The sequence below is a fragment of the Camelus dromedarius genome, chromosome 10 (genome assembly GCF_036321535.1).
Source record: "Camelus dromedarius isolate mCamDro1 chromosome 10, mCamDro1.pat, whole genome shotgun sequence".
NCBI lineage: Eukaryota > Metazoa > Chordata > Mammalia > Artiodactyla > Camelidae > Camelus > Camelus dromedarius.
The window spans coordinates 35,485,063-35,499,435 of NC_087445.1; the positions used below are offsets into that span (position 1 = coordinate 35,485,063).

Below are 14,373 nucleotides of genomic sequence, written 5' to 3' on the forward strand. Positions count from 1 at the left end.
CTTTTTTTTTTTTTTTAGGAGCTAGAATTCTGGAGGAAATATGTGAATAGGCTCTGCTAGCTGTACCACTCTGTATTTCCAATTTGAATTTTTAAATTTCTATGCTGACCTTTAATTTTTGTGTCTAATTTTTCTTTTCTCCAGTAACCTTTGGGGTTTAAAAAAAAGTTTTTTTTATTGAAGTACAGTCAGTTACTATGTGTCAGTTTCTGGTGTACAGCACAATGTCCCAGCCATGCATATACATACATAAATTCCTTTTCATATTCTTTTTCATTAAAGGTTATTACAAGATATAGAATATAGTTCCCTGTGCTATACAGAAGAAACTTGGTTTTTTTAAAAAATCTATTTATATATATAGTGGCTAGCATTCACAAATCTCAAACTCCCAAATTTATCCCTTCCCACCCCTTTTCCCCTGGTAACCATAAGATCATTTATTATGTCTGCAAGTCTGTTTCTGTTTTGTAGATGAGTTCATGAGTGGCCTCGCTTTTTCTTTTTTTTAAATTGCACATATGAGTGATACCATATGATATTTTTCTTTCTCTTTCTGGCTTACTTCACTTAGAATGACGATCTCTAGGTCCATCCATGTTGCTGCACATGGCATTATTTGTTTGTGTCTGAGTAGTAGTCTACTATATAAATATACCACAACTTCTTTATCCAGTAGTCTGTAGATGGACATTTAGGTTGTTTCCACATCTGGGCTATTGTATATAGTGCTGCTGTGAACGTTGGGGTACATGTATCTTTTTGAATTAGAGTTCCCTCTAGATACATACCCAGGAGTGGGGATTGCTGGATCATATGGTAAGTCTGTTTTTAGTTTTGTGAGGAATCTCCATATTGTTTTCCATAATGACTGCACCAAACTACATTCCCACCAGCGGTGTAGGAGGGTTTCCTTTTCTCCACACCCTCTCCAGCATTTATCATTTGTGGAGTTTTTAACAAAGGCCATTCTGACTGGTGTGAAGTGATACCTCATTGTAGTTTTGATTTGCATTTGTCAGATAATTAGTGATACTGAACATTTTTTCATGTGCTTATTGGTCGTTTGTATGTTTTCATTGGAGAATTGTTTGTTTAGCTCCTCTGCCCATTTTTGGATTCTGTTGTTTGTTTTTTTATTATTAAATTGTACGAGCTATTTATATATTCTGGAAATTAAACCTTTGTTGGTCGCATCATTTGCAAATATTTTTTCCCATTCCATAGGTTATCATTTTGTTTTGCTTATGGTTTCCTTTGCTGTGCAAAAGCTTCTAAGTTTAATTAGGTCCCATTTGTTTATTTTTAGTTTTCTTTTTATTGCCTGGGTAGATTGCCCTAGGAGAACATTGCTGAGTTTTATGTCAGAGAATGTTTTGTCTGTGATTTCTTCTAAGAGGTTTATAGTGTCTTGTCTTATGTTTAAATCTTTAAGGCATTTTGAGTTTATTTTTGTGTATGGTGTGAGGGAGTGTTTTCATTGATTTATATGCTGCTATCCAGTTTCTTTTTTTTTAATTGACATATGGTCAATTTACAGCAAGATTCAAGATCTCACAGTACACCCATAATAATATATTAATATGCTCCTTTATGCTGCTGGGTCTTTCTTTAAGCTGGCATGAACCCTGGCGTCTTCCTCACCTTCTACCTCTCAACCTTGTGTCCCTGAAAAACTGCTCTCAGTCCAATTCCAGTGTTCCTCATAAATGAAGGTTTCCATGGTTCCTATAGGCTGACTTGGGCAGTTCCTCTTCTAAGAATGCTAGTAAAGCACATGTCACATTGTATTGTACCTGTCCCCATGTCTGTCTCTCCTGTTGATGTGACTTCTTTGAGGGCTAGGATCTGTCTTTGTCTTTATGGCTCTAGGGCCAACTCCCAGCCTGGCTTGTATGGCTCAATCAGTTTGTTGAATGAATGAAAGAGTGAATTAGTTTGCTGGCAGAAAAAAATAAAGTTAGAAGAGGATAATTTAAACAAATATGATTAACATTACCATGCAGGCATGACCAGGGCCAAATCATGTTTTAATTGCTTTCTCTACTGGGACGTGATCTATGAAATGTTACTACAGGGAGCCCGAACAGCATGAAAACTTTACAGTGTGGCTTTCTTGTGGAGGATCCATTCCCGCAGGGCAAGTTGCACTCATGATGATCAAGCAATTACTGAGTCTCCTCCTTATGCCAAGGAGGATCTGAGGCGAGGCTCTACCCAAGAAACTTGGCTAGTGGCACCAAACCAGAAACACCATTTGATGGAGTCAGCAGGATTCATGGTAGAAAAGAAGTGGATGGGAGCCCCAGGTCATAGAGAATTAGTAGCCGAGATGGACATAAAACCCAAACCTTCGAAGGCCTGTTCCACTACTCTTCCCGTTAGTCCTTGTTGCTTTGCTTCATCTGTGTTGAATGAAATGGTGGTTTTTATGGGAAAATTAATTAGAACTGGTGACTAGTGCCCCTCACCTCTTGCATCTACAGGTTGGCCTACTTACTTGGGTAAGTAGGTAATTAGTCAGTCCACATTTTCTTTGGGAATCATGTTTCTTGTGCTTATCATTAGCTCATATCTGCTTTCCCACTTTCATACTTTTATATTTCATTCTATGGCCCATCATTGGCCTGCTTGTCCTCAGAATCCCTCACTCTTCTCCTGTTCTGTATCACAGGGCAGGCATTCATATAGGATGCATTTCTTAGGCTCCCCATGTCACATGGTTTTCAGTAGGCTGGCCCCTGGGAGTCATAGACAGGGATTGGTGGGTTGAGGGGGTAAGGGAGAATCTAGCATATTTTCCGCCCCTCTCTCTTTCTTGGGCAGTGTCCCCAACAGTGACTGTCTTCTCCATGCCTCCAGATATCCTCCCTCTGTCAGTAATTCCTGCCTCTTCCAGTTAACCTTCGCCAGGATGTTCTGGCCCCAGTGGATACCTCCAGCTTTTGAGGCCCCTTCCTCTTGGTGTACCTCTAGCCCTTGGTGTGCTGATGTTAATCTCTGCTTTTCATCACCATCTCTTGCTTAGCTTTTCATCTCACCCATCACTTTTATAACTAATTCCAATGTCTTAAATTCCCTATTTTTAACACCTAGAATGTGTTCTGGGTTCCCTCCTGGCCCCTGACAACCCTCTTGAAGTGATAAAACATTTCAGCTGCCTTTACTGCTCAAAGTAGCTTAGATCCTGACAAGCCCTTGAAGCATGCTGAAAATACTGAATCCCTAAACCTACCATGCAGAAGCAATGATTTAGTTGCTTTGGTGCATGGCCCGAGAACCTGAATTTTCAAAAAACTTGCCGCTGCTTCTGATGCTCAGCACTGGAATAGAGACCAGCAGAGCCAGGCTGAGGTGGAGGGGCTGGGGGTCACTGTATTTGTTCACTCACTAAGGGCTTCACTTATACAAACCAGCCTCACAGCAAAAACCTCAGCAAAATTAAAAATGACTGCACCCCACGGACGTTATAGGACACTCAATTACAAGTGTCAGAACAGCACAAGCTAAACTAGAGAATGCCAAGAGATTTATTGCAGGATTAAATGAAATCATGTATGTGACAGCATCTCGCACAGAGTTGTTGCTCTATAAATGATAATGTCTTTCCTCCTCTCAAATTGAATGAAAGCATACACATGTAGAAGGCTATGAAATAGTGTAAATTATTTATTTTTTAAATTAACAGAATCCAGATACCAAATACCAGAAAGGACAGATAAGCAATCAAATAGCCAAAAAAAAAATATTCATTGCTTGATGTGTATTATTGTTAATGGAGCTGGTGTCTCAACAGTCTAATCATATGACACCAAAAATTGGCTCTGTTTAATGTCAGAAATAATTTAAGAAAATAAGTTCCAACTGGGAGTCTCGTGTCAGGTTACATATTAACACATTTCCTAAGGAGACTTGAGTCTTATCATGCCCTTACTTGGCCATTAGAAATTTTGCATTCCAGGCTCTTGCCAGAAACTATAACTTTGAGTGCTCCCTTGTCCAATTCTTATCAAAAGTTTGATTATGAGAAATAATACTCATAGAGCACCGCCTGAAGGATATGCAGTTTGTTCATTCCTCAACTCAATAGCCTAAATATTATTCATGGTTTAACTCATCACCTCTCTGTGTAATAGCTTCTTGTCAGTTTCCCTTTACTGGGAAGGATGGATAAAAAAGGACATATCTATCCTCATGGACTTTTTGAACTATGTGTTAACAGAGAAGACTCTCATAGGTTTCAAGAAAGAGAAAACCACTAAGTTACCAAGACAGGAGAGTCCGACTAGCGTGAAACTACTCATCTGTAAGCCAGGAAGCAAGGAGACAGCAATAGCACATCATCAGAGATGAAAGAGAAGGACTGGGAACCAAGAATCCAAAAAAGCTAGTTATATATGAGGACAAAAGAGAGACATTTCTGGACATGGAATGACACAGAATGGACCATCCATGCCACTCCTGAGAAAACTACTTGAGAAGTGCTCCAGCCAAATGAAAATTGAATCAAAACAAAAGTGTTTGGGTAGCAGGAGATGAAGAACCAAAGAAACGATGAGCAACGAACCTTGTAAAACTTAGGGTCATGTTGAAATAAATGATGATAATGTAACCATAAACTATAAATTGTTCATTAAGAAGAGCTGTGAGAGTAAAAATATTCCATATGCCTTCTCTTGGGGATGAGGAAGAGAAGAGATGTCATGGGTTGGGCTCTCTGGAAGCAGGCACTGGGCCAGAGTTTTAGGTGCAAGATGTTTTTAGCAGTCAGTACCTGTGGCATGAGTTGAATTGAGTCCCGCAAAATGTGAAGTCCTAACCCCCAGTACCCATTAACGTGACTTGTTTGGAAACTGCGTCTTTGCAGATGTAATCAAGTTAAATGGAGGTCATTGGGGTAGGCACTGATCCAACATGACTGGTGTCCATATAAGAAGAAAATGCCACGTGAGGACAGAGAGACACAGGGAGATGACAGAAGCAGAAGTTGGACTGATGCAGCTGCATGCAGAGGAGCACTGAGGATCCATGGCCACCCCCAGAAGCTGGAAAGGGAAAGGAAGGATTCTGTCCAGAGCCTCAGGGGGAGAAGGGCCCTACTGACACCTTGATTTTGGGCTTTTAGCTTCCACAACTGTGAGAGGAAAAATTTCTGTCATTTAAAGTCACGCAGACTTGGAGACTAATACAACCTGTGAAGGGAGGAGGCACGCTGGGCAAGCAGAGGAAAGACGTCAAGGCTTTGATGGAGGACCCACAGAGCCAGGGCCAACACAGGATGGGGGTGCTCCCTTGTCATTCAAATCGCGGGCTGTGTACAGCCCCAGGGAGGCCATGGCCTGGGGAGCAGTGGCTCTCTGCAGCGGCAGACCCTGAGAGAGCTGACAGCCGAATGTGTCTGCAGACCATGCTCATAAATGACCAGCATCCTTCCCTCCTGGGTGGCACAGCTCTGTGCCCCCCACAGAAGAGCAAAGGAAAATGGCTGGCTGGTGGGATGGCATCATTTTATTTTTTTAATAGAAATATATGACTCTTAATGTTTTAGAAATGGAAAGATAATTATCAGCAAAATATATGTGGAATAAAAACTTGCTAGGAAAAAATAGAGTTTTAAACTTTATCAATCCAGCAAAGAAGAAATGAATAAAAATAAATGCAATAACAATAAATGTAATTAAGAGAAAACAAATATAATGGAAGTATACCAAACATAGTCTTATCACAATAGAAGTGAATTTACTGAGGTCCCTTTTCAAATGACAGTCTTAGATTGGTTAAAAAACCAAAAATCCAATTTTAAGCTATTTATCAGGAACACAGCTAAAACCAAATGAAAACAACTAAAAACGTTGAAGGTAAAGAAATGGACAAGGAGATGCCAAGTGTGAACAAATGAAAGCAGAAGTGGGGATATTAACATCAGCTAAGATAGAACCCAAGACCAAAATTATTAAATAAGAAAAAAAGATACTTTTATAGATAAAGAGTACAATTCACAAGGACATTGTTACACACATATCCTTTGTACACTAGCCACCATAGCTATGGAAATTTTAAGGCAAAAAATGAAAAGTAGAACTACAGGAGAATATGATTAATCTATAACCATATTAGGGGATTTTAATATTTTTTCATAATTTGACAAAGTAAGCAATGATATAAGGTGGTAATAATATAGTGCTTTTCTACTCTGTAAAAAGAAAATGCACATTTTTCTCTTGTGTCTACAGAACATTTATAAAAAAAAACTATTTCTATAACCATAGGAAAAAACTTGATAAATTTGGGATTGGAGGAAAGATACTTTACTCATCCCGTAATTTGATCCTAGTGTGATAAGGTAAGAATGTGGCAATGAATAAAACATTAATAATTAAAATATAAGTACTTAAAATTAAGAAACCCTCTTTTAGATGATTCCTGGGTTAAATTGAAAATCAAATCCAAAATGACAAATTATTTGGAAATTAAACAGAATACTTCACATCTAAATTTATGGGGAAATAATATATTCAGAAATACTTTATAGCCTGTTAACTTCAATACTATTTTTTAAAATACTGAAAATAAACTAAGTATTGCATCTAAGAAATTTTTCAAAAGAAAAAAAATATTAATAGTAAAAGCTAAAATTAATGGAAATGGCTACAAAAACAAATAGAAAGAGGAAGTCTGACTAATAAAAATACCTATTCAGAATATATATGCAATATGTATAATACACACATATATAATATATATGCATACTCACACACCATCAGGAATAAGGAAAAAGACGTTACTTGGATCCCAAAAGAATTAGAAGAATTCAGTAACAGACTATTATGTGCTACCTTGTGACAAAAATTTAAAAATCTAAAGGAAATTGATGGTTTTCTAACAAAATATAAATTACTAAAATTTAATTCAGAGTGAGATTATAAATTCCAAGAAATGAATAATCAAAAAATTGAGTACATATAAAAAGAAACCCTTCCAATTTTATGAAAAGTATCCTTTTTTTTAATATCAAAATGTGTTTCAGATGGGAGAACAGTCATTTAATTTCAATTATGAAAATACTAAAAAATGGTAGCAGTTCAAATCCAAGTTAGGGTTTTTCTAGAAATACATAATTTTGCATTTTGAAATTTCTCAATGTTATATTTGACACAGCAGAATAAAGGAGAATAATTGTATGATTATGTCAACTGATGCTGAAAATGTATTTGATATAATTCAGTAGACTTTCCTAATTAAATTAAATTAGGAGAAATTAGAAAGAAGCTACTATGCTGCCAAACAAGCTCATAATGGAGGATGGTGACTTCTGTAGGATTATGGTATAAATGTCAAAAACTACTATTACTCAACTGCTATTATTCAGCTTTTTTTTTAGAAGTTTGATGGCAAATGTAGTAAGAGAAGAAATAGAAATAAGCTGTATAAATATTGCAGGTAATATGATTAAGACTCTGCCTAAAATCTTTTAAAATTCTGTAAGAGGATTTGATAAAATGACTGGGTGAAAGATAATAGATGAAACCCAGTCATTTTTCTTTCTCTGAATTAATAACCAGTTAGAAATGCAAGTAGAAAAATCCTTATTTAAAAGAGTGACAAACTAAAATATCTGGGAATGAATTTAGTAAGATATAAGACAAATACGAAAAATATGGTTGTAGTAAATGATATAAAATAACATTTGAAGAAATAGGGAACTATACCCTCTTTTGAATAAGAAAATTTTAAATTCCAAAAATATTCATGCTTCCCAAATTAGTATATAAATTTAACATAATTCCAGTCAAAATTCCAATTTGGCTGGGGTTGAGGGGAGCTGGACATGTTTTCAGATCAAGCAATGTGATTTTAAAGTCCCTATAAAAATATAAATGTGAGAGTATTACTAAACTTGGAAGAAAAATAGTATGGGGAACTTGTAACCACAGATATCAGAGCATATTGTCATGTTACTGCATTTAAGATAACTGTATTAGCTCAGAAATCAGCAAGTAAGTCTTTGGAACAGAGAGTCCAGAATTAGGTTGAGGTATATAGGGAAACTTAATACATGCCAAAGGAGACATGCTTATCCACTAAGGAGAAGATAGAGTATAAAGTAAATGATGTTGAGGCAGTTAGCTGTCCATCTGGGAGATGAGGTTAGATTCCATTTGAAGTAAAGATCTAATGTTAAAAATGAAACTATAAAGGTATTTGAAGAAAATATAGGAGAATACATATAGAATAATGTCAGGCTTGGGAGAACTCACCCAAATAGGACAGTAAATCCATAGTCCATATAGGAAAAATTAGTAGATTTGACTGTGCCAATATTTAAAATGTCCACCTGACAAGACACCATAAACAGAGCCAAAAGAACAACAACAGTTTGCAGCTCATATGACAGAGTTAATGTTTAATACACCAGGAGTACTTACAGATTAATTATAAAGGAAAAAAGATAAATAAACAGCACAGTATAAAAATAAGCAAAGGACATGAACTGGAAATTAAATCACCAGTAAACTTGTGAAGAGGACAAGCCTCATTAGTGGTAAGAGAATGTAAATTAAAATGACCAAGATGTCGTTCTCTGCCCATCAGATTGACAAACGTTTTCAAGATGGCGAACACCCACTGCTGATTAGTGTGTCAATAAGGGTACTCGTTACGCACCGTGGGATTGGTATCTCCAACCTTTTTACAGAAAGAAATGTAACAAAGTTAATACACTTACCAAGTTTGGTTCAGCTTCCAGGATTCTTTCCCACAGAAATAGAAGTACTAGAACTTTAAAGATATTTGAGTAAGGCTGTTTAGTCCTCTGGTTATGGTAGCCAAGCCTGGAAACAGTCTGCATGTTCATCCACAGGGGACTGGTTGCTTAAATGATGGTATATCCATTTTGTGGGATATGATACAGTTATTTTAAAATGAAATAGATATACAATATATACTTGAAAAAATATCTAAAATATGCTGATAATAGTAAGTGGCAGAAATAAGTGTGTGTGTGTGTGTGTGTGTAAGCAAGTATAAGGAAGGTTTTGGAAGGATATACAACAAACTGACCATTGGTTATCTCAGGGGGGAGATACTGGTGGGACCTTACTAATTTTTATTTTAAACTCTGTATTTTTAAAATTGGTTACAGTACCTCTTTTGTATGAAAACATAAAGTATAGCAAAAAGGGTTTGTTGAACTGTTCTTTGAAGTTTTGTCACCTAAACAACATGAAAATCACAGTTAATTTATGACAGGGATAATATAGAAAACTTGTTCACACGTCACGTCTGGTGTCTTTTATGAAGACCCACAGGATAGTTTGAGCACCTGACTTGCTTTCATCCTGTGAACATTGGGCATTTAGATTACTGGTTGTTTCTTCCTCTGCTGTGGCCACTAGGAATCTCTAGAGTCACCTTGGAGACTGTCCAGGGTACTGAGTGACTGTACAGGTGCCCATGGCTCACATTCTGTGTGCAGCCCACACTGCTGTCACTGTCTTGGTTCTCACCTTTATTTTCCCTTCATACACCTTCCTTCATTTTATTATTTTAGTTTTGACTGATTGCATTATGTGTATCCCTAGAGCCACCCCTGACCCATTGTGGGAGATGAAGTAGAGATATGAATAAGTAATGACCAGTGATTTGTATTTTGACAGGAACCTGGGAAGGAGCACAGTCTCGGCAATGAGTAGGCCACTCATCACGACCAACTACAGATGACTTGCCGCTTCATTTACAAAGGTAAGGAGGAGCAGGCTCTATTTTTAATTAACTCCAGCTGGCTCATTATAAGCTCTTACCTCTTTTATATTTATTTACAGATATTCTAAATCATATCTAGTTCATGGCCTTTAACTTTGACATTATCAAATTGAAAACAAATGAGAAGGAAATAGAAAAACAGGAAATTTTGTGAATGTTGGCATGCCTAAAGTTGGAGAACCTGGGAGATGTCTACTGTGTGTGGCTAAATTTTTGACTAGCATTAGTGTTTTCCTGATGTTGAAGTAGGACAGTCCTCACAACAGAATACTTGGAGAATATAGCAAAGTATACACCTGAAAACCCAAAGCATTCACAGTCCCATCATCTGTAGATAATAACCAGTACTTCTGTGAATTTCTTTCCTCCTTCCTTTTATGCGTAAATAGAAACATATATGATCATAGTGTTTTTAAAAACTGTTTTTAGTCCATACTTACCTTGGCTTCCATAGCTATAAATGATGGACCTTAACTAGTGCAGAACATAGCAAGTAATTATCACTATGACCATTTTAATAGCTATTTGAAGTTTACCAGGGCATGCACAACATCTCATTTGCCTCTCCTACATGGATGTCCTGGTGAGTAGGTGAATTGATCTGTGTGACCTTTGTTAAACATCATCCTACAGAAAAAAATCTTTCAATTTTTTGGTCTAGATGACATCTCATGGTTTCCCTTTAATATTATTGTCTATTTTGTGCTGCTTAAAGGGAATTGGTTTTGTTTTTGTTTTTTTTAATATATAAGTTTACCTACTTCTCTCTTCCTCTTTCCCACTGCCCAGTCAGGAATTATTTACAAAGCAATAAAAAAAGGCCATCTCATCATGTCCTTCATTCACGCCAGTTTGTCCACCCCTCATTAAGGTTGTATTTTCAGGCATCTTCAGAGGTTAAAAATACAACCTCTTGGAAGCTTTTTGGTTTTAAAAAACTGCAGAGGCTTAGAAGTGAAATTACTTAAGTGGCATTCTTTAGGTAGATCTTCATTCTGTTGGCTCTATTAAACAGTGGAAGTTTGAATAAAATCCTACTCTTATTATTATTAGCACATACTAAATTTGAGTCACAAACATACACTAATGTAGAAATAGGGATAAATATCAAGTAAATCACTGTATATTCTTAAGGTGATTATGTAATTTGAGCTTTGGGGGTGGGGGAGTGGGTGGTGGGTGTGATGCAGGGTTTGGTTTGTTTTTTTCCCTGAGCCTGATATTATAAAACCTTTCAGATATTCTAATTGGACTAATGTATTATTCAAAACTCACCAAAATATTATGAAGAGACTGGAAAAATAAATTCTTTAAATAAATTAAACAGATACAGTGTGGGAAGCAGTAGTGTATAAAACATCTGTCCTTGAAAACTCCATGTTCTAATGTGGACAGATTGAATGGAGACAAACGAAATTGAAAGCCTAAGAGAATGCTTGATTTGGTGGGCAGTAATAGATCTGGTAAGGTTGACTTGCCATGGTCCATGCTTTCATTTTCTTGGATGGTTTTTAGTCACAGCAAGCTCATGGCAGTCATTTAGTTCTAGTGCAGAGAAATGGCTGGCAAAATCTTAGGCTTAGCACACACTATGTTTATTAAAAGCCCAAGATTTAAAATGTGCTTCAAAGGCTTATGAGAAAGTCAGAAGTTTTCCCCTCTATGGTGTATAGAATGCTCTTTGCAATTTAAGATAAGACCCTTAAATATCATGACTCCCTGATTATGTAGTTATCCTCATTTACCACATAAGTATTTGGCTTTAAAAAATTAGATGAATTAGAAGTAAAACGCAAAAATCCTATTATTAAAAGATGAGAGGAACACATGTTTAAACATCTCATGTCTCCCAATGAAAAGAAATATTTTATCTAAAAGCACTGGAAGAAGTCACAAAGATGGTCAGTAGTTTAAAGTATGGAAAATGTAAAACTTCTGTGTCATAATTAAAAAACAAATTAAATTCAGCGTGGAAAATATTAATGTGCTTGTAAATAGACTAATATATAAAAATCAATAAGGAAACAACTAATATTAATAACAATAATACGTGAAAATCAGTACCTAATACATTAAGACCCCACAAGATAAATGAACACAATAATAGAAAAGTCGAAAGAAGAAATACAAAGAGGTAAAACAGATACACAATGTTAACCTATGCTAATAATTTTCAAAGATGCAAATTAAAATCAAGAGGTGCTTTCTTTCATCTGCCAAATTAGCAAAGATAGTTAAAATGATAATAGTTATTGCTAAGCATGTAATGGAACCAGCTCTCACTGCTGATAGCATGAATGAGTGTAGTCTCCTTAGAAAGAAATTTAGCAATTTCTTTAGAAATTGAGGAAGTTCAGTATGTGGTAAGACCGTTCAATTTTTTAGTGACCTAGTAGTTCTAGGAAACTAGCCCAAGAAAACATTGAAGTTGGACAAAGATAGCACAAAATCATTACTGTTGCATTATTTCTAGAAGCAAACCCCCTGAACCACCTCAACTAGCCTTCAATATTAACATTGTTAACTAAAGTATTAACATACAATAGTGTTCACACCGTGGTGTCTCTCGCAACTAGAAAAAATCACTCTTACAATGAGATTTTTATAATCAAATGGGAAAATGCTTATTACATAAATTTTCAGTGCAAAATGCTACATTAAGATGGTATCATAATATTTTTAGTATGAGAGTTCATGGAACAAAAGGTGGAAACAAATACACCAAAATGTGAATAGTGAAGTTGCCCAAGGGCAATAGAATTGAGTAATTTTTCTGTTCTGGTTAATGTTTTTTTTTTTTGGTACTTTCCAGATATTTTTCCAGGAAGCACCTATAACCAGAAGAAAAGGGTTTTTTATTTTGTTTTTTTAAGGCTTTGTAGAAAGAAACTTAGACACATTATATGGGCTTGGGCTTCCATAGCATCTTCTTAGAGCATACGGAGTGAAGTATGCTACCAAAATGATTTATAAATAAAGCTTTTTTTTTTTGAAAGATTGGGGGGACACAATTTTTTTTAGTGTATGAGAATTCTCTTCCCTTCTTGCAGACAACAGCAATAACAACAAAAATGTAATTAACCAAAACAGATTCTCTAGTTAATATTATTAGCATGTTGTATTTCAGAGTAGAATTTCTAGATTCAAATAGGTCCCTTTTTCTCTTATAGATGTCGTCTGCTGCTGAAAATGGAGATACAGCACCTGGAAAACCAAATGAGGAAAAAACCTATAAAAAGGTGAGTATGTTATTTTCTTTCTTCAGCTCAGAAAGAGGAACACTTATTACTTAGAATGTTAATATCACCATAAACCTTTTCTTCCTCCAAAGCATGTGTATGTAAGTTCCTGCCTGAGTTTCCTATTTCTGTAACAAATTACTGCAAAGTTAGTGGCTTAACACAAATGAATTGTCTTACAGTCCTATCGATCACAAGTCTGACATAGTGGTCTCTCTGGGTCAAGATCCAGGTGTCTACAGGGCTGCATTCCTTTCTGGAGGCTCTAGGGAAGAGTCCATTTTCTTGTCTTTTCCAGTCTCTTGAGGGTGCCTGCATTCTCTGTAGCATGATTTCCTTACAGCTTCAAAGCCAGCGAAGGCCAGTAGGGTCTTTATCAGGCTGTATCACTCTGACACTTTAAAGGATGCTTGTGATTACATTGAGCCCTTCTGGATAATCCCAAATAGTCCCTTTATTTTAAAGTCATATGATTAGCAACCTTAATTACCCTTACTCCTCATTGTCAAATAACAGCACATTCACGGATCCCAAGGATTAGGACATAGACATCTTTGGGGGCCATTTTTCTGCCTACCACAGTTACCATGATTTAGAACACTGACAGAAGGTAGTTATTTGAAAACCCTTTTTATGCCTAAGAAGAAGGCCCCTATGTGTATACAGTGTTCTGTGTCCACGGTGTGAATCTTTTGTTGTTGTTGTTGTGAATCTTTTAATTGACTTGCTACTTGCCATCAAAATGTTGAACATTTTCTACCTTTAAAAAGATTTTTAACGTGAAATTTCCCCTCAGCCCTTTCTAAGCCTCTTAGATTCCATGTCTTCAGCCCATTTCACAAAAATCTCTTTCTAGACTTCCCAGGGTATCTTGCCTGACCACTCTGACTTCAGTAAGTTCTTGGCTCCTAGCAACCAAGCTAATGTTCAGAAGCATTAGTAGGTAATATATGTTCCCAAGCACCACTACTCCTGATTTTAAATTGACTGTACATTTTAGCTTTTAAATTACCTCGCCCTCCTTCTCTCTTGAGAGTAGGAGGTTTGTGTACTAAAGGTTTTTATTCCTTAACATTTCCTTTTGCCTTTTACTCTTTAAAGTACATGAGTCATGTGATCTGCCCACAGATTCAGGTCATGGAACTAACGTGATATAGTTCCTGGTCCATTTTCATGTGGGATAATATCCCCTTTTCCCTGGGGTATCTTTTCTTCTGCCTTTCTACTCAGCCAAACTTAGAAGTGTACACAGGGAGGTTGACATCCAAAGTGGTGATGTGGTTAGGGAAAAGTAGGGGGAAGATCAAGAGCTCACCAGTGTCATGTTATAGTTTATCAGATTTGTGAATCTTGACACAGACAACAATACATT

At 36.4% G+C, this 14,373-nt stretch overlaps 1 protein-coding gene across 3 annotated transcripts in view; it reads left to right on the forward strand.

Moving 5' to 3' along the window:
* The window catches only part of PIP5K1B (phosphatidylinositol-4-phosphate 5-kinase type 1 beta), a 283,518-nt gene that overhangs the window by 100,085 nt on the left and 169,060 nt on the right, over positions 1-14,373 (forward strand). For all 3 annotated transcript variants that reach the window (XM_031449831.2, XM_064490259.1, XM_010999784.3), the window contains exons 2-3: positions 9,657-9,741; positions 12,933-13,001. In XM_031449831.2, coding sequence (XP_031305691.1) covers positions 12,933-13,001 — 69 coding nt within the window. In that variant the 5' untranslated portion in view covers positions 9,657-9,741. The remainder of the gene's footprint in view (positions 1-9,656; positions 9,742-12,932; positions 13,002-14,373) is intronic.